The 19,698-nt window shown below is 42.7% G+C and overlaps 3 protein-coding genes across 3 annotated transcripts; 1 reads left to right on the forward strand and 2 right to left on the reverse strand.

The window, feature by feature from the left end:
• Nucleotides 1–10,760: 10,760 nt before the first annotated feature.
• LOC110715883 (F-box/kelch-repeat protein At3g23880-like) lies at nucleotides 10,761–11,336 on the reverse strand. Its single transcript, XM_021894504.1, has one exon. It carries the CDS (start codon nucleotides 11,334–11,336, stop codon nucleotides 10,761–10,763), a length of 576 nt encoding a protein of 191 aa, XP_021750196.1.
• An 832-nt stretch (nucleotides 11,337–12,168) lies between these two features.
• On the forward strand, nucleotides 12,169–13,748 carry LOC110715884. The gene is made up of 2 exons (XM_021894505.1): nucleotides 12,169–12,269; nucleotides 13,206–13,748. Exons 1-2 carry the CDS (start codon nucleotides 12,201–12,203, stop codon nucleotides 13,746–13,748), a joined length of 612 nt encoding a protein of 203 aa, XP_021750197.1. The 5' UTR covers nucleotides 12,169–12,200.
• A 307-nt stretch (nucleotides 13,749–14,055) lies between these two features.
• Nucleotides 14,056–18,403, reverse strand: LOC110715886 (protein FAR1-RELATED SEQUENCE 5-like). The gene is made up of 2 exons (XM_021894506.1): nucleotides 18,161–18,403; nucleotides 14,056–15,291 (listed from the first exon to the last, which is right to left on the reverse strand). Exons 1-2 carry the CDS (start codon nucleotides 18,401–18,403, stop codon nucleotides 14,056–14,058), a joined length of 1,479 nt encoding a protein of 492 aa, XP_021750198.1.
• Between the last annotated feature and the right edge of the window lie 1,295 nt (nucleotides 18,404–19,698).

A 19,698-nucleotide genomic window follows, 5' to 3' on the forward strand; every position in this document is an offset into this window, starting at 1 on the left:
TGACTTGGTAGAGGTAGCCAAGTCCATGATAAAAGCAGTTCCTCCATCTGAAAGGGAGGCGGTCAGGGGTGTCGGCACCCTTGACCTTGATGGGATTGCAGGGGTCCTTGCTGAGGTATACTTAGCATTTTTTGAGTTTTTTGAATTCGAGGACGCCTGTTATCTTGTTTGGAAACTGACGCCTGTTTTTTCTTTACTTAGGCCCTGCTCCGAGTAAACGGCCTTCGCAAGCCGCTTGATCGGAAAAACAAAGAGGTAAAGGCTGCAAAAGCTATGGCCGCCTCTAACTGTGATAAGGCAATGTTTCAAATTGCCCAAAATGAAGTTCTGACAATTGACATTCTTTACTATCAGGCGCAGGCTGCCGCCGCTATCCAGGCTGAGCTAGAGGCGGCCCAGAAGAAGAACAGCGAGCTGGAGGCGACCGTCTCCAATCTCAAGGCCGAGCTTAAACCTCTCCGCCAAAAGATGCTGTCATACGAGGCCATGGAGAAATCCTTGGCTAACGTAAAGGAACGCCTGGTGACCCAGGAGAAGAGTCTGACTGAAGAGCTCTCGGAGAAGGCCGAGCAAGAGAAAAGAGAGCTCATCCGAGAGATGATGGAAGACTCTTCCCAAATCCAGCGCATGACCTGGAGCCGCCTCTTCCCCAGTGCCGACTTTGCCTCGTGGGAAAAAACTTACCGCCAGTGCTCTGAAACATATAATCAAGAGATCCTGGCGGCTGCTGAGGACGAGGCGTTGGAGGAGGCCTTGGATGGGGATGAGCAACCAATAGTGGCGCTCGTGCCACTTGGGGACAAGGCATCGAAAAAGGATGCAGCTAAAGCTGAGTCTAGCAAGAGGAAAGCTGACCAGGCGGACGCTGCTAATGCTGAAGACTTGCCCCATTAAGCTTTTTTGTATTTTTCCACGGCCTGCATGCCGTTTGCTTGTATTTACCCGGCCAGGGGGCCGGGGTTCTGAATATTTTACCTTCATTAATGAAATCAATGAAATCAATTTTTTTGCTTGAAATTTGTCTAAGTGTTGAATATTTGATATTGCATTGTACACTATATCGACTGTTTTGCATGGCCGATTGTAGACAGGTACGGATGGTCCGCCTATGCCCCTGGACGACTGGTTGTCTGTTTCCAAGCTGGGCAATCAGTCGGCCATTTATTCAATCAAATAAGAACGTGGTTCCTTGTTATGTTTTCCGGCTAGAGACTCTATGCCGTCTAAGCCAATTGTTCAATATACTAAGTTTGGTACTTAGTTTATTTTGTTAAGATATGGCAGACGTTAAATAGGACGTCCAACCAAAGTAGGTACGCCTGTTTGGTTACAGACGGCAGTCTTAAGTAGACAACTTTTTAAGTTTTATGCTAAGTTTGAGATTGAATATGAGTTAACATGGGAGTTACTCAGTCTTCATCACTCTCTAGCTTGAGTAGTAGAGGTACCAGGCGGCGTAGGCCGGCTGATCCCCTTGATTCGCCAATGTTTGTTGGCTATTAACCCAAGTAGTTGTAACTCAGTAGGAGTAGTGGTTTGAGTGCCCCTGTTTGCCAAAAAACAGGCGGTCTACTCAAACTTTTTAGGCTCCATACCAAGTTTGAGGGAGTGACTATGAGTTAACGTTGGTGTTTACTCAGTCGCCGTCACTCTTGCTTGAGTAGTAGAGGTACCAGTCGGCGGAGGCCGGCTGATCCCCTTGATTCGCCAATGTTTGTTGGCTATTAACTCAAGAGGTACCCCCTGAATTTATCCCAAGTAATACAGGGAGTCATCCGACTCAGATGTCAACTGCTACCACTGGTTTGGTTAGTGATAGAGTTATCCTTGTCTCAGAAACGGCTACGTGGTTGCCCTTGGGGACAGTCGTATAGGTGCCGTGTAATTGGTTTATAGAGCAATGTTCCACCCAAAAGGGAGCTGCTCTCTGCGACGAATTTCATCCAGAGGGATGCCGCCGGACGCCTTCTATAATGTTGGGACAGGTCGGATTGAATTTTAATATTGGATCAGTTGGCTAGGCGCCTGGACTGATCATTCGGCTTGTTGCCTTGGTTAGTTCTTGGTGAACGTATGTGCTAAGTTAGAGGAGGGGTAGCCGCCTGTTTAGGCACAGAGTCGGCCAGGCCCTGATCATTTTTAGCTAAGTATAAGAGAGTGGCCGTCTGCTTTGGAGCCAGTCGGCAATCTTCTATGGAGAGTAGCCGACTGTATGTCCAGACGGCATGCCCCTCTGAAGAAGTAATAAAATACTCAATGGAGAGTATCAATTAGAACATGGAGAGTAGCCGACTGTAGAGGTACAGGCGGCATGCCCCTCTTTTAATAAAAATGAATAAAAATGGAGAGTAGCCGACTGTTGGTCAGTTGGCATGCCCCTCTTAATACAAAATTGAATAGTCCTTGACTACATTTTTTCAAAAGAAATATTTCTTAAGATTGTGTATGTTCCAAGTTCGAGGTAACGGCTGGCCGTCTAGTGTTTCCAGACGGTAGGTACCGTCTCTAACCTCTTCATATATTCGGTAGGGGCCTTCCCAGTTGGGAGTTAGCTTGCCAGACTCGTTAGCCCTACCGACAGCTTCCATTTTTCTAAGTACAAAGTCTCCCACTTTGAGTGGACGCCTGTGCACTTTTCTGTTGTAGGATCGAGTCATTCTCAGGCGGTAAATCTCATGGCGTAAGACAGCATTGCCTCTCTTTTCAGGGATCGAGTCTAATGCCAGGCGCATGGCTTCCCAGTTTGCCTCTTCGTCATATAGCATTACTCGAAGAGTTGGCTCGTAGTGTTCTATTGGAAGAACAGCTTCGGCACCATAAGTTAGGAGGAATGGAGTTTCTCCAGTCGCCCCTTTTTCAGTCGTCCTAATGGCCCAGAGAACATGTGGTAGTTCATCCGCCCATAGGCCGCCTGCTCGTTCAATCTTTTTCTTAAGACCGTCTGAGATGATTTTATTAAAGGCTTCTACCTGGCCATTTGCTTGTGGACGGCCGACAGATGCAAAGCAGTGTGCGATTCCTTGATCACCCAACCAGCTTTTGAGAACAGGCGTCTCAAATTGGGGACCATTATCAAAAACCATAGACATGGGAACCCCGAACCGAGTGATGACATTCCTCCAAATGAATGAAATTACATCCTTCGTCTTGATTCCCTTAACAGCCTCCGCCTCTACCCATTTAGTGAAGTAGTCGACGGCCACAAGTATGTATCTTCGTCCGCCTGTTGCAGGCGTATATGGACCCAAAATATCCATGCCCCACTTAGCAAACGGTAGGGGGCTATGAATGGTGGTTAGGTCAGTAGCCGGACGGTGAATTAGTTTGCCAAACCTTTGACACTTGTCACACCTTTTCACCATCTCCATAGCATCAGCTTCTAAGGTAGGCCAGAAGTAGCCCTGGCGCCTTGCCCGTTGAGCAAGCGTCCTTCCACCTATATGTGAAGCACAGTAACCAGAGTGGAGATCGTCTAGTATCTCTCGCCCCTTTTCTGGAGTAACGCACTTTAAGAAGGGTTGTAGGTACCCTCTTTTGTGAAGTTCTCCCTTTATCATTTCAAAATTGGTGGCTCGTTTTTTTAGTACTGCCGCCTGTTGATGATCATCCGGCAGGGTACCGTTTGTCAGATATGCCCTGATTGGATCCATCCAGGTTGAACTTCTGTCTAGGATTCCAATAGGGTCTTCTTCAATGCTTCTCCTCTCCATTACTTCCCAAAAAACAGTTCGAGGAGTATCACAGGAGGCGGACGACGCCAATTTTGAAAGTGCATCCGCCTGGTTGTTTTCTGACCTTGGCACTTGGGTAAGATGGAAATCCTCTAGGGGGCCGACTGCTTGTCGGACCGCCTGTAAATACTTGATCATGGCCGGATGGGTCGCTTCATATTCGCCGTTGTACTGACTCAGTATCAGTTGTGAATCGGAACAGGCGTCTATTTTTCTTGCCCCTACCGCCTTGCACATGCGGATTCCGGCTAATAAAGCTTCATATTCTGCCTCATTGTTTGAAGCCTGAAAACTGAAGCGTAAAGCATACTCGTACCTGTCGCCTTCTGGCGACTGACATATGACGCCTGCTCCACAACCGTTTGAAGTAGAGCTTCCATCCACATATACTTTCCAGACTTGGTCTGGAACTTGAGAGTCAGGGGGACGAGTCATCTCAACAATGAAGTCAGCAAAGGCTTGCCCCTTCACTGCTTTTCTAGGCTCAAAGGTAACTTCGAGGCTCTGTATTTCTATGGCCCATTTGATCATTCGGCCTGACGACTCCATGGTGGTCAGTGGCCGCTTGATCGGTTGATCTGTATACACGACGACTGCATGTGCCAAAAAGTATGGTTTTAATTTTTTAACAGCCATGAAGAGTGCAAGACCAAATTTCTCTACTAAGGGATACCTCAACTCCGCATTTTTCAGTACGTGACTGACAAAGTAGACCGGGAGCTGACAGCCGTCTCTTTCAGCAAGAAGAACAGCGCTTAACGCATGATCAGAGACGGCCAGATACATGTAAAGTGCTTCTTTGGGCAAAGGGCTGACTAGCCTCGGCAAGGAATGCAAATGAACTTTCAATTTCTGGAAGGCCGCCTCAGCATCCGGCCCCCATTCAAACCTTGCCTTTTTCTTAATTGCCTGGAAAAAGTATAGGCATTTGTCGCCTGATCGACTTAGAAATCTTCCCAAGGCCGCCAGACAACCTGTTAACTTCTGAACCTCTCGGACGGTACGGGGCGACTGCATGTCAATGACCGCCTGTACCTTCTCAGGGTTCGCCTCTATTCCTCTCTGATTAATGAGGAATCCGAGAAATTTCCCAGACTCAACTCCAAAGACACATTTCTTGGGATTGAGCATGACATGGTGCCGCCTGAGTGTGGCGAAAGTTTCTCGGAGGTCCGACAGATGATCTGTCTGAAGTTTAGACTTGACAATCATATCATCAATATATGCCTCGACATTTCTACCAATCTGATCAAAGAGCACGGTGTTTATCATACGTTGGAAGGTGGCCGGGGCATTCTTAAGACCAAACGGCATGACCGTGTAACAGTATAACCCTTGATCAGTGACAAAGGCCGTCTTCTCCTGATCCTTCTTCCATAAAGGTATTTGATGGAAACCAGAGTAGGCGTCCATGAAACTCATCAAAGCATGGCCGGCTGTTGAGTCGACCAAGCTGTCGATTTTAGGCAGAGGGTAACTGTCTTTCGGGCACGCCTTATTCAAGTCTGTGTAGTCTACACACATTCGCCAGGTACCATTCGGCTTTTTAACAAGCACGACATTGGCAACCCAGTCTGGGAAGTAACATTGCCGAATGAATCCTGCATCAAGTAGTTTTTTGACTTCGGCGGCTGCCGCCTGACTTCTTTCTTCGCCATGGTTCCGCTTCTTCTGCCTTACCGGCTTCTTTTTTGGATCAACAGCCAGTTTATGTACCGCCAGCTCAGGACTAATGCCCGGCATTTCATGGACTTCGAATGCAAAGATGTCTTTGTATTCTCTCAACAGATTGTGAAAATCATCACCTAGGACCCCTAGAGCAGTCGTCCCAACTTTGACTGTTCTGTCAGGACGCGAGACATCTAGGATTAGGTCCATATGATCACCAGCCGGCTGAGGGCGGAACTCATCCGACCGCTCCTCTGCCAATGATTGCTATTTTTTATCATTTCTTGCGGCCCCCATCTGGGATGCTTTTCTTTTCTTGCCGCCTGTTTCGTGGACAGGCGCATTATTTTTGACATTGTCAATCTTTTCTCCACTGGACCCAGCGGCCATGACAGTGGGCTTGACATCCGAGAGATAGCACTCTCGTGCCATCCTCTGATCTCCCCTTAGGGAGCCGACTGTTCCATTGTCCCTCTCAAACTTGAGCAACATAAGAGATGGGATAATCACAGCCTTGGAATTATTCAGGGTTGGTCGTCCCAGAATCATGTTGTAGGCCGAGAGTTCTTCTACCACAAGGAACCGGACTACCATGTGTCGTCCTTCCCCTTTTTCACCCAGGCGGATGGGTAGATCTACTCGTCCTACAGGATGGACGACTCCTCCCCCAAACCCTACTAAAGGGTGGGAGGCCGGATGTATACAATCAGTTTTGTACTTCAATTTTGACAGACATTTGCTACTGATAAGATCTGAAGAGCTTCCGGTATCTATGAGGATTCGGCCAACTCTCTGATTGGCCACCTTACATTCAATGACAATAGGGTCGTCATGCGGCCCCCTGACCCCTCCTAGATCTTCTTCAGCAATGACAATCTCAGGAAATGAATTTTTGGAGGGCCGTTCTGGGTGAACAGAATTTACATCCAGCCGCCTGATATGGTCTTTGTTGCCCCTAATAGTGGGGCCGCCTCCTGAGAAGCCGCCTGCAATGGTGAAGACGACTGCATCATCCGTATCAGAGCTGTCGGCCTGTTGATTCTTTTTGGCCGACTGTTTTTTTCGAGGAAGTGCTCCCCGTGGATTTCTTGATATAAGAGTCAAGATCCCCTTGCTCAGCCAGGCGGTCCAGATACCGCATGAGGCTGATGCATTCTTTGGTGTGATGACCAACATCTTCATGATAGTCACAGAATTTATCTTGGTTCCGGTTGCTTGCTGAACCTTTCATGGGGACCGGCTTCTCAATTGAGATCCGTCCCTTGATTTCTTTTAGGATAGCTTGGCTGTCCTTGTTAAACACATACTTTGGGGAGTATGGTTTGAATTCTTTTTTCTTCTTCTGGGCCGGCTGTTTAGAGGAATCAGCCGCCCAGACCTCTTTTCTTTTTTCATCTTTGTTGGACGACTGCTTCTGTCGTCCTTCTCTTTTGTCAGACTTTTTCCAGTCCGACTGCTTTGTATTGCAAAGATCAGTCGCCTGTATATAGGCTTCTGCTTCAATCAAGGCCTCCTGAAGAGTCGCCACCCTCTTTCGAACCAGGTCAAATTTGAAGGTCGACCCATCCTTGAGACCCCTAAAAAAGTCAGTATAAGCTACCTCATCCGGTAACCCTTGAATCTGTATTCTCATCAGGTTAAACCGCCTGATGTAGGATCGAAGCCCCTCCTTCTCACCCTGCTGAATTGTTCCCAAATCAAGGGTCGTCTTCTTCGCAGGAATATTCATGGCGAAGTTGGAGGTGAACAGATAAGCAAGCGTCCTGAAGTTGTTTACACAACCAGTCGGCAGGTTGCCGAACCATTGCTGTGCAATTCCTTTGAGAGTCGCTGGGAAACACTTGCACCAGGTGGGATCATCCAATCCTTGAAGGTACATCAGGTTGGTGAATGCCATCAAATGGTCTTCTGGGTTAGTAGTGCCGTCATAGGCGCCTACTAAGACATTTTTTACCTTGGCCGGCTGAGCGGCTTCAGTAATTTCCTTGGAGAAGGCCGACGGCTGTTCACCAAGCCTAAGCAACCGTAGCTGCCAGTCCATAGGTTGGACATTTTTTGCTGCAGATCCACCAAATGGAGGTGGCTGCAAGAAATACTGTTGTTGCGGTACAAACGGTAAGTTTGGTACCGCCTGGTCGCTATGAAAGCCTGACCGACGGGAGGTGCCGCCTGACTGACTCTCATGATACGACTGGGTATGCCTTATTGAGGCATTTTGTAAACTTTCTTGAAAATTTGAAGTAGAGGCCGACTCTGACAGTCGGTCACTCTTCTTCTGTTCTAACAGCAGACGAGCGTCTGTGTATGTTTTCTTCGACCCGTCCGCCTGAATGTGACGAACAGGTTTCCTATTTCCTGGAGTAGGAAAATGGTATTTTGTGAGATTAAGGGCAGATGGCTCCCACTTCCTTGATTTAGGATGAGGGGTTGCCTCTCGCCCCTGAACCGGTTTCCTCTTCCGTGAAGAGGAAGGTTTCTTAGCCGACTGCTCTTTGTCCAGAGCAGGCGTCTTCTTAGTGATTAATTCCTGAATTTCTCCCTTGAATTCCTTCATGAAGGTCATGAGTTCGTTCCTTGTGATGGGAGCAGACCCATCAATCGGCTGCTGCCGAACAGATGGTGCGCCTGTTGGCTCACTAACAGTTTGGAAATGTTCCCGTTCCCTCCTTTCGGTAGGACGGGTGCGTCGGGCCCTTAGGGTCCCGTCTGGAGCTGTGTGAGCTTCAACTTCAAGTTCATTGTCAGTATCATGGTCCGACTGGACTTGAGGGTCGTCTAGGGGACGCCTCTCTTCAAAAGTCGGTACAAACGTGGATGCCATCTCAGAAGTACTCTCCCCACAGACGGCGCCAAAATGTTTCGGGGTTTTCTGATGTCCTTCGGGAGAGTTACAACACCGAGACTGGAACCGGACGCCTGTACCTGCAAAACAACGAAGACTCCTTGTGGTAGGAGCTCCGCCTCCAACGGTCAAATTAGTACCTGATTAAGGAGTAATAAGTGCGGAAATAAAGGTGATTAGGTCTCTCTAGGTGAGAGTGTTTAATGTGTGTAATCTCTGTTATTCGAGTTCTCTCTCTCTTAATGAGGATTAAGAGAGGTATTTATAACCTCGAGAAGCGTGCCAGTCTTAGGTTTAGGGTAAACCTAGGGCTGACTGGGCCTCATTATGCGGATTGGGCCTTGGTGGCCGGTTTTCCCATTTGGCATGGGTGGACACGTGGCGTGTCTCAATTGGTCCGTAAAGGACATATCTGTGACTGACACGTGGCAGGCTCCTATTGGCCCACATGGAGGACACATGGCGGAACCTGGTTGGTCCACTTGTCAGACGGCGATTGGTGGATAAAAATCCCCTAATCAGTTGGCTTTGGGGCACTGAATGAGTCCTATGATCGGACTGACCTCTGCTAGACCGAGAGGGACTCGGCCTATGATGATCCTCCCCCCGAGCTGGCACCCTTGGGAGAGTTCCGGTCCGGTGAGGGTGATGGTGTAGGAGTTTTAGGCTTTTCGCCTGCTCCTTGACGGAGGCTTTTTCTCTTGCGGTTCTTAGCCATTGCTACTAAGATGATTGCAAGATGATTTTGATTAGAGATTTGGCTTAAAGATTTTTGAAAGTCTTCCCCACAGACGGCGCCAAATTGTTTTGGGTGAAAACAATGGGGCCTTGCCGAAGGCCCGCTGAAGTGGTGAAGACTGGATTCGGTCCAAGTGATGTTGGGCCGAAGGTTTCCTGCACAGCAAACACACGTAAACTAGCCTCGGGGGTGTTGCCGAGGAAGGCCCCTCCGATGCTAAAGTCAGTACAGTGTGTAGAGAGAGAAAGCTATGCAACAGAATTAATTGCTTGAGACTTTGTGTGAATGTCTGTACAAATGTAATATTGATGGTTTTTATACCTTTGTATATGTGGAGAATGTGGGCCTTGGCCCAATTGACTTGCCTTGTGGACTGATTTTGACTTTAGCACAATTAGAGAGTTGAACCTTGACCTTGGGCTTTTAATTGGATCATTTAATGACTAGGCCCAATTGGACTAAATTGGACCCAAACAGAGTATATATATGTTGATCACTTATCGATCGAATAAGACAAGTGATGTATTTTTTAAAAGCAGATGGAATCAAATTAATTCTGTGTATGTCATTCAATTTATATAATTATTAATTGAGATTAAAATTTCAAGGGTATGGTTATTATTCATGATGCAAAATTAAATGTTAAGTGAAATAAAATCTTAATAATACTCTTTATTCTCTTTTTTTACTATCATTATTTGATCCATTGTCATGCATGCTAGCTTGTAAATTTGCAATTCTAGCCCGCGATCTAAGGTACCCATTGTAAACGTTATCCATTTGTCATATATGTATTAAAATTGTTTTATCTTATGATTTTATTTTAATATAATATTCCCTTTCCAAAATGTGATATAAAGATGAATGATGTGACGTATATTAGGCCAAGATTTTATCACGCATGAAATTATACACGAAATATTTTATTATATGACTATATTATGAGAGGCTGAAATGAGGTTCTTTTTCGTAAAGCCTTGTTGTTTGCTACTTTTCATCTCTATTTTAACATTAAAAAAATTAGAGTTGCAAAGGTGGTGTTTGCCAGATTTCTTGATTGGTTTTTCTTCTTTATCAATAATAAGGGTATTTTGACTTTTACCACCTTCAAATAACCACTTAATTGAATTTACCACCTCCAAAAAAAAAAGATTTACTTTACCACCAACAAAATTTCCAAAAAAATCGATTTTACCACCAACTAACGGATTCCGTCCACGAATCCGTTAGTAGGGCCCACCTTTTTGACGTTTCTTCTTCATCTTCCCCGATCTTCCGTGTAAACCAACCAGCAACGAAATCAACTACCTCGGTTGGTCGGAATTTCGTGTGTGACTAAGGAGGGGCCGGAATTTGGTGTGTGGGTTAGGGAGGTGGTCGGAATTAGGTGGTGGTTAGGGTTTTAGGAGTGCGAAATTTGGTGGTGGCTAGGGTTTTTAGAGTGGTCGGAATTAGAAGGGGATTTATGGGTGGTCGGGATTTGGTGGCTGCCAAAAACTAAGAAGCCAAATCACCAACAACAAGGATACAAATCGATTATCATCAACATTTCTACAAACCAAAGCAATTAATCCATTACAACACCCACAAATCGAAACCTCAAAACCAGAAAAAGAATTGGGTAAATCAAACCTTGTCAATCGTTTTTAGCATCAAGCTCAGAACCCCACTTCAATGGAGTCGATTCCAGGTGACTTCCATGGTTGAGGATAAGAAGACGACGGTCAGAGGAGAGAGAATGAGCGAGATGAAGTCTGATTAAATGGGTGTTGTTGATTGATTAAGGAATGCCAAGCCTTGGAAACGCATTTGAAGCGAAGTAGTGATTTAGTGGGTAATCGAAAAGAATAGTCACAATCCTATAATCATCTCTATCAAAAGCATACCCAAAACCAAAATTGATATTGATAAAATCCGGAGCCAGTTCTTCATTATCAGGGGGATGAGGAAGTATGATATGGGTATTAGTAGATGGGTTCCATAACATAATCTCAAACAATTGAGGATTATCAACATTTCTACAACTCAAAGCTACTAATCCATTACAAGACCCAGAAATCGAAAACTCGTAACCAGAAAATGAAGTGGGTAGATCAAACCTGGAGTAAGTAGTAGCATTAGCTGAAGGGTCGAACTCGGAGTTCAGCTTTAATGGCGTCGTTTCCAAGTGACTGCCATAGTTGAGAATAAGGAGACGATTGTTGGAGGAGAGAGATTGAGCGAGGTAAAGTTTGAGGAAATGGGAGGTTTTGAGTAGGGAATTCCAATCTTTAGAAACGCATTTGAAGCGAGCTAGTGATTTTGCAGGTAATCGGGTAAGAATGGAGGTGATTAACTCCATTGGAAGAGACGCCATTGTTGTGGCTTTCGAGAAAACAGAGCAAAAAAATAAATATAAATTGGTGGAAAGGTGGTTGTGGCTGTGCGGTGCGGTGGTGGGGCTGGTCGTAGCGGTTAGGTGGTGGGGGCTGGTCGTAGCGGTTAGGTGGTGGGGGCTGGTCGTAGCGGTTAGGTGGTGGGGGCTGGTCGTGGCCGGTCGGCGGTGGGGGTCCTGACGGTGGCAGCAACACCGGTTGATTAATGGGGATTTTTTTAATTTTTTTTTAAACTTACCCAATAATATGGCGACACGTGTGCAAGGTAGGCTCCACTAACGGATTTATGGACGGAATCCGTTAGTTGGAGGTGATTGGTGGTAAAACTGATGTTTTATTTTTTTATGAGGTGGTAAAGTAAATCTTTTTTTTTTGGAGGTGGTAAATTCAATAAAGTCGTTATTTGAAGGTGGTAAAAATCAAAATACCCTAATAATAATTAGTCATGTGATAATATATTTGAGCTTACTACACCCATAGTTCTTAATTTTTTATGGGCCAGATACATACTCGACCGTGTTAGAGAATAATTTGAACACATACTAGTGGTCGAGACATATTTCAAAAACGCAATAGGAACTCAATAATGTTTGGGTGTTGTTATTTGTCGCTCCCTTTTTACCAGGCGTCGCTCGCATTTTTGACTTGAATTTCCTAAATTGCCCCTTGGTCATAAATAGCCACGAGACTCACGAACTACACATTTCACACTTGAATTTTCTCTCTCTAATATTTTCTCTCTCTAAAATCTGTAATCTCTCAAAAAAATCAGATTTTTTTTTGAAAATCAGAATTTGAAAATTCACAAGGAAAAAAAAAAAAACCACAATCCCAAGTGACTTGCAATGGGTGACCGGAGGCGGATAAGGGTGACGTATGGTGGTCGTGGCGGTGGTGGATTCTCCGGCGAACAGGTAATCGAAACCGAAAAAAAAATTCTGGAAAAAATCTGGAAAAACCCAGATTTTCTGGAAAATCCGGGGACATCCGCCTGAAAAATCCGGATGTTCCTGGGACATCCGGATTTTTCAGGCGGATGTTCCATGGACATCCGGATTTTTCAGGCGGATGTCCCCGGATTTTCCAGAAAATCTGGGTTTTTTCGCCTTTTTTTTATTTGTTTTTCAGTTTTTTTTTTTTTGTTTTTCAGTTTTTTTTTTTTTTGTTTTTTCAGTTTTTTTTTTTTTTGTTTTTCAGTTTTTTTTTTTTTCTAGTTTTGTTTTGCACATTTTTTTTTTCTGTTTTTTTGGTTGTTGTTGTTGTTGTTGTTGTTGAAGTTGGTGTTGTTGTTGGAGTTGTTGTTGTTGTTGTTGTTGTTGTTGTTGTTGTTGTTGTTGTTGTTGTTGTTGTTGTTGTTGTTGTTGTTGTTGTTGTTGTTGTTGTTGTTGTTGAAGTAGTAGTTGTTGTTGAAGTTGTTGTTGTTCTTGAAGTTGTTGTTCTTGAAGTTGTTGTTGTTGTTGTTGAAGTTTGTGAGGTTGTTTTTAATTTTTTTTAATTTGTTTATGGTTGTTAATTTTTTTGATTTGTTTGTGTTGTTTTTGTGTATTGTTTTTTTTTTATCCTTTTGTTTTTATGTTTGTGAGGTTTTATTTTTGTTTGTGTAATTTGTTTATGTCTGTTAATTTTTTTTTGATTTGTTTGTGTTGTTTTTTGTGTATTGTTTTTTTTTTTATCCTTTTGTTTTTATGTTTGTGAGGTTTTATTTTTGTTTGTGTAATTTGTTTATGTTTGTTAATTTTTTTTTAATTTGTTTGTGATTTTTATTGTTTTTTGGTTTGTTTTTGTGGTTTTGCTTGGGAAAATTTATTTTTGTTTATGATTTTTTTTTATTATGTACGTATTTAACATAGATTGAGGGTTCGGGAACTCGTCACGCAATATCTAGACGTTTGAACGCCTCAGTTAGGCGGGAGTCAGGCCGTTTAGGAAATACGGTCGAACCGTTTGATCACCAGCAGCAGTATGGGTATACTGGTAACTGGTCCGGGGAGCAGCAGCCAGAACGCAGCATCCCCATGTACTCGTCGGGTGGAGTGCCTTCACCTTCATCTGACGATGAGGACGACGAGGCAAGTCAGGCTTCCCGCGATGAAGAGTATGACCCTCGGGATTATCATACGGTGCGTAGGGGTCAGACTGGGAGATTTGTCAGCAGTAGTCAAACCAGTCAGCGTTCCACCAGCTCAACAGAGGCATGGGTAGTGCATGAGGCGATGCCAGGAGGTCCTGAGGATGGGACGGTTATCCCTAGCTTTGGGGGGCACGTGGCTGCGTATATATGGGGCGGGCAGGAGCGTAATGTTTTGCGCTGTTTGGGCAGGACGCAGTTGTATATTATATCCCTAGAACTGTTCAACCTAAATTACATAAATCTGTTCAATCTAATTACATAAATTCGTCTTTCAACGTAATTACATAAATCTGTTCAACCAAAATTACATAAATCTATTCAACCTAATTTAATTACATAAATTCGTCTTTCAACCTAATTACATAAATCTGTTCAACCTAATTACATAAATCTGTTCAACCTAACTACATAAATTCATCTTTCAACCTAATTACATGAATCTGTTCACTGGGCAATTAATGCATCCCACATGTTCCTTCTAGCGATATATAGCTGATCCCATCCACCGACACTTGGCTCGTGGTTCTCTGTCCACCATCCGGCAATCGGGGGAAGAGGTGAATTTTCGCCTAGATCAATGCTGATGAAATTTTCGCCTGGTTCGTCCAGAATGTGACGAATTTGGTCTTATGACAAAGCCAGGTTCTCTCGACATAACTAATCACATTTGGAAAACTGGCCCACCGGATTTTCATTCTGTCTACAGCTGAGTTATAATCCGCCTCAGTCGTGGCATCCATGATACGTTTCCAAGGACCGTTTTTGAATTGCGCCCCAATCTTCTTGTTCTTGAACATACTAGTGACCCGAGCCTTCACATCTTTGTTAATGTGCCACCGACAAAGCAAATGCGACGTCCCGGGAAACTCTTCTCTCAATGCCGCACAAAGTCCAAGCTCACGGTCTGTCAGAAATACCGACGGCTCCTTATCATACCCAATCAACTCTCTTAATCTCTGTAGAACCCACCGGTAGCTTCCCGTGCACTCGTTGCGCATGAACACATAACCGACGAGGAAATTCTGATTTGTCGGTGTCACACCGACTATCTCAAAGAACGGCATCCCGTATCGGTTGGTCTTGTATGTCGAATCCATGCCGATCACATACGGGTACGTCCGTAGTATGTTCACCGTGATCGGGTGCACCATAAACGCATGCTGCAGAACGCTGACATCATCAGACATGACCCAGTAAATATACCGGCTCTCTCTCGCCAAATGCAGAAATTGCTGAACAACTCCTCTCCCATCAGACATCTCCGCTCTCAAGTCATTCCGACAGTTGTAGATATGTCGGATGTTTGGATGGTCATCGGGAAATTGCTCAGCAATTGTCGCCATGATGTTCCGCGGTGCAACCTTGGACTTTGTCATGTCCTGGACAACCTTCTTCGCATCCGGGCTCAAGCCACTGATCTTACGATGACCTTCCGGATAGACAATCATTGGATGGTTATGGGTCCCAGTTGCATCATTCTTGGCCCGGATCTTCCAACTGTCGGTGACGAAGACATAATAAATCTTGATGTAGAAAGGACAACCAATTGCTTTGGTTTTGGTGTCCCTCCTAATTGCATTCTCAAGATCTCTCGGCTGGCTCTTTCGGCCCCTATCACACCTCAAATACCGGTACGACCGACCGTCTCTGGTTTTGTTGTAAGACGATTTAACCAAAAGAAAACCCAAATTTACGGCAACAGCATTCGCCCAATTAACTGCCTCATCAAACGTTGGAAACAACGTGTCTGTGGCAAAATGCGCACTATAATTCACATCGTCGGCACCATCTTCGTATTCCGAACCCTATAAACAAAAATGAAGACACACATAAAACACAAACACGTTACTTCTAATTCTAGTATAGACAATAATAGTAACAATATTAAACATAATATTAACAATAAACACAACAATACTAAAAACAAGTTAACAATAATCATAACCACAATACTAAAAATAATTTAAACAATAAAAACATTAACAATAACACTAATATAATAACCATAACAATAATAACAAAATTAATCATAATAATTACACAATTAAACATAACGATAATAAAAACAATAATAGTAAACACAATAATATCAACAATAATAGCGATACTAATAACCATTAATGCACAAAAAATTAAAAACATTAATAATAACCATAATGATAATAATAATCATAATAATAATAGCAACACTAATAATAAAATAATACTAATAATAATAATCAAAAACATCAACAATAACACTAATATATTAAAAAAAAACAGAAAAAAAAAAACGGTTTTAAGTAACATCCGGAAGGAATTTCCAGATGTTCCATGGAAGATCCGGAAATTTCATCCGGATCCTCCATGGATCATCCGGAAATTCCATCCGGATGTCACTTCCGGACAAAATTTCCGGAAGTTCCATGGATCCGGATGGAATTTCCGGATGATCCATGGAGGATCCGGATGAAATTTCCGGATCTTCCATGGATCATCCGGAAATTTTGTCCGGATGTTACATAAAACAAAAAAAAAAAAAATTTTAGCGAAACTTACTGAATCTTCCGACGATGCCTCCGGTGTGCGATCGTTGCCGTCATTCCACATCTTAAGCCGGTAAATTCACCTCCAGAAAAATTTTGTGAAGAAAATTTAAAAAAAAAACGACTACTCGGGATTTGGGGACTCGGGAATTTTGAAAAAGAAACTTTGAGTGAAACCGCTCAATAATATTTTTAATATGATCGTGATTCGTTATGACTACTCGGTGAACCTTTAAATAGCACAAAATCACCTAAGGGCAAAATGGTCATTTCAGTCATAATTGGGAGCGATGCCTGGTAAAAAGGGAGCGACGAATAGCAATTCAGTAATGTTTTGGTACACTTATACGTTAGCTCCGTGACGATTTAAAATGGGTTTCCTCCCCTTATGCGTGCCAATTGTGTGGTTCTGCCCCTTTTAGGGCAACCAATATAATTTAGTTGAGCTTCATATTTCAGAGAGATCCTCAAATCTTCTTCATATCTCTAATAATTAAGTCCACCAATCCCATCTTTTTGGGCCAAACAATTAAACAATAATATCCTCCTGTGCTTGTTATTATACAAGTATATATATATATATATATATATATATAATATATATATATATATATATATATATATATATATATATATATATATATATATATATAATATATATATATATATATATATATATATATATATATATATATATATATATATATATATATATATATTGGAAATGGATAAAAGTTTTGATTAGCTAAACTTACAAATTAAGAAAGATTTTTCATCTCAAAAACCATGTACAATAAACGGTTCAACTCATTAAGCTATAGTTGGTCACTATTTTCTCTTCTTCACCGATCCAATGTCACAAATGTAATCACACATACACATACATTGCATGCATTTTGCATGTGTATGAGCTTCAATACAAAGAATTTGAATTCAAGACAGAATTATTATTGGGTTTTTCTACATAGTACCCCTAAGGTATTCACTTTTCTAAGATGTGCCCACCCATTTTCAAAATTTCACACTGTAACCCCAAGGTACCTTTAGTGTCTACAATGTAACCCTGTCGTTAAGTTGCCGTTAACTATTACCGTTAGTTTTTATGTTGCCTCCCTCACACCTTCACGACCCAGCCTTAACCACCCTAACTAACGCACCCAGCCACTGCCACACACCAACAACCACCACACCTAGCACAACCGCCACACACCAACAACCACGAAGAAAATTGAACCCAACCCTAACCCTAACCAGCCCCACCACAGCCACTGCCGGCACTCCCATCCCCACCTACTCCAGCTGATGCACCACCTTAGCCCAACCCCAAACTCGCGATTGACGCACCCCCTAGCCCAACCCAAAACACCTCAGTCCCAACCACTATCGCGCAAAACCACTCACCCCCCTTTCCCCTCACCCTTTAAACTGCCAAATCGACCATTCGGGTTTCATTGGTCGATTCCGGCCATTTAAGGGTGAAAGGGTAAAGGATTGGAGTTTTTCGTCCTTTAGGGTTCACGCATCAACTTTTTGGTGGTCGAATCGGCGGCGAATTGCTGTTGTTGTTTTCGGCGGTGCGTTGTGCTGGGTGCGGTTCGCAGGGTGGGTGCGGTTGCTTGGGTGAAGTTCGGTGGGTGGTTCGCTGGGTGGGTGGGTTTGGAGGAGGGAAGGGTTGGTGGTGCGTGGGTGGTTTTGCAGGAGGGAGGTTTTTTTTTTTAAAAACAGATTTTTTTAATTTTTTAACAAAAGTTAACGGTGTTAACTTTAGGATTAGTGGGGGTTACATCGTAGACACTAAAGGTACATTAGGGTTACAGTGTGGAATTTTGAAAATGGGTGGACACAACTTAGAAAAGTGAATACCTCAGGGGTACTATGTAGAAAAACCCATTATTATTACGTCGCCCTATTCCTAATGAGTTGTGCTAGTTAATTCCCCAAATAAACAAATTTTTTTGTTTATCTGGGATATAATCGTCTTTTGAAGTACCAGTGGAGGAGTATATGCGTCTTTTTATGTATTAATTGAGGGGTACATGTGAAATTTTCTCACTAAACTTATTTAATCTTAATAATCTGAGTCCATACTTTTAGCAGCCTAGCGGGAATAAACACAAATTTTAAGTATAAATTATTAAGATTAAATAACCTGCACGAACTCCTTCACATCATTAGCAAGTTTTGTACCCTTTTCCGGTCCATGCATATCCGTTAGTGTCAATTCAACAATGACCATCTTAGAGTGAGGGTCGAGAAGAAGAGCAACATAAATGAACTTATTCATCTTATCCACATCCCCCCAATACTTATCAAACTTTTTTTTCATTGCAATGGCCATAGCTTGAAAATTCAAGTCCTCACTTTGTTCCCAATTATTCAACATATCATACATAGAAGCAATTTTCTCCTAAACCTTTATTAGCTGTCACATAATGGGAACCAGAAATTCGTTTAGTTAACAGATAAAACCCCTCTAGAAACAAAACCAACCTCTCCACTTTTTCCCAATCTTCGGGTTCGGGAGGCCTTTCATTGTCATTCAAAATCCTCTCCATCAGGAAGAGATAACCCACTAAAAACACGTCGAAACTTCAAAGCCGTTTCCAACATTATGTATGTGGAGTTCCAACGAGTGGGGACATCAAAGGATAAAGAAGATTTTGAATCTATGTTTGCTTTTTGCACAAGATCTTTGAATCTAAGTATTCTTGCAGGGGAATCCTTAACATATTTCACAGCATTTTCTAACTCTATCAATGCACACACCATGTTCTCTAATACCATCCCACACAATTAAATTAATGATATGAGGCAATGCATCTAACATGAAGATTTTTTTCCATCATTTATACATCCTGTTCTTCTAACCATTCTACTCAAGTGTGCACAAGCAACATCATTTGAAGAAGCATTATCAACAGTGACAGTAAAAATTTTATCATCAATACCCCAATACTCTAAACATGCCTCAACTGCTTTTCCAATAGCCTCTCCTTTATGACTAGAAATTGGACAAAAATTTATGATCTTTTTATTCAATTTCCAGTCATTATCAATGAAATGAGTTGTAAGACACATATAATTAATTCTTTGTATTGAAGTCCAAGTATCAGTGGTCACAGAAATTCTTTGACATGTCTTAAACATTTCTCTCAATTTCTCTTTTTCACTATAATACAACTTTAAACAATCACGAGCAATGGTAACACGAGATGGAATGTGAAATTGTGGACATGCAACTTGCACAAAGTGCCTAAAACCGGGTTTTTCCACATGCTTAAATGGTAACTCATCAACAATAATCATGTGAATCAATGCCTCTCTAACATCATTCAAGTTAATAATCCTACTCCCACACTTTAATTCACTACTCTCATGTTCTTGATCAAAATACAATTTAGTTTGCTTTTCTTGCCCTTTTCTTTTTCTATATTAATAGGATTACCGAGACATGATTCTGCATGGTTTTTAACATTTTTTGAACCATTAAGATTACCATCAGCAGCAAAAGTTTTAGGACAGAACTTACATTCAGCTCGTAGTTTTCCATTCTCGACGTACTCTAAGTAATATTTCCAATACTCAGCTTTCCTCTTACTTTTTCTGTTCCATATATATTCCCGCCCCGCTTTTAGCTTCTTATCAGGAGGCAAAGTAGATTGCAATTCTTCCAAATCCTTTTCAGAA

This window comes from Chenopodium quinoa, unplaced genomic scaffold (genome assembly GCF_001683475.1).
Source record: "Chenopodium quinoa cultivar QQ74 unplaced genomic scaffold, ASM168347v1, whole genome shotgun sequence".
Classification (NCBI taxonomy): Eukaryota; Viridiplantae; Streptophyta; class Magnoliopsida; order Caryophyllales; family Amaranthaceae; genus Chenopodium; species Chenopodium quinoa.

Excerpts from the sequence above, each read along its gene's own strand:
- LOC110715883 (XM_021894504.1), bottom strand. The coding sequence starts at position 11,336 with ATGGCGTCTCTTCCAATGGAGTTAATCACCTCCATTCTTACCCGATTA.
- LOC110715884 (XM_021894505.1), top strand. The coding sequence starts at position 12,201 with ATGGGTGACCGGAGGCGGATAAGGGTGACGTATGGTGGTCGTGGCGGT. Across the intron at positions 12,270-13,205 it reads GTGGATTCTCCGGCGAACAG|ATTGAGGGTTCGGGAACTCG; the intron begins GTAATCGAAACC and ends TATTTAACATAG.
- LOC110715886 (XM_021894506.1), bottom strand. The coding sequence starts at position 18,403 with ATGTATGATATGTTGAATAATTGGGAACAAAGTGAGGACTTGAATTTT. Across the intron at positions 15,292-18,160 it reads ATGTGAAGGAGTTCGTGCAG|GGTTCGGAATACGAAGATGG; the intron begins GTTATTTAATCT and ends TTTTGTTTATAG.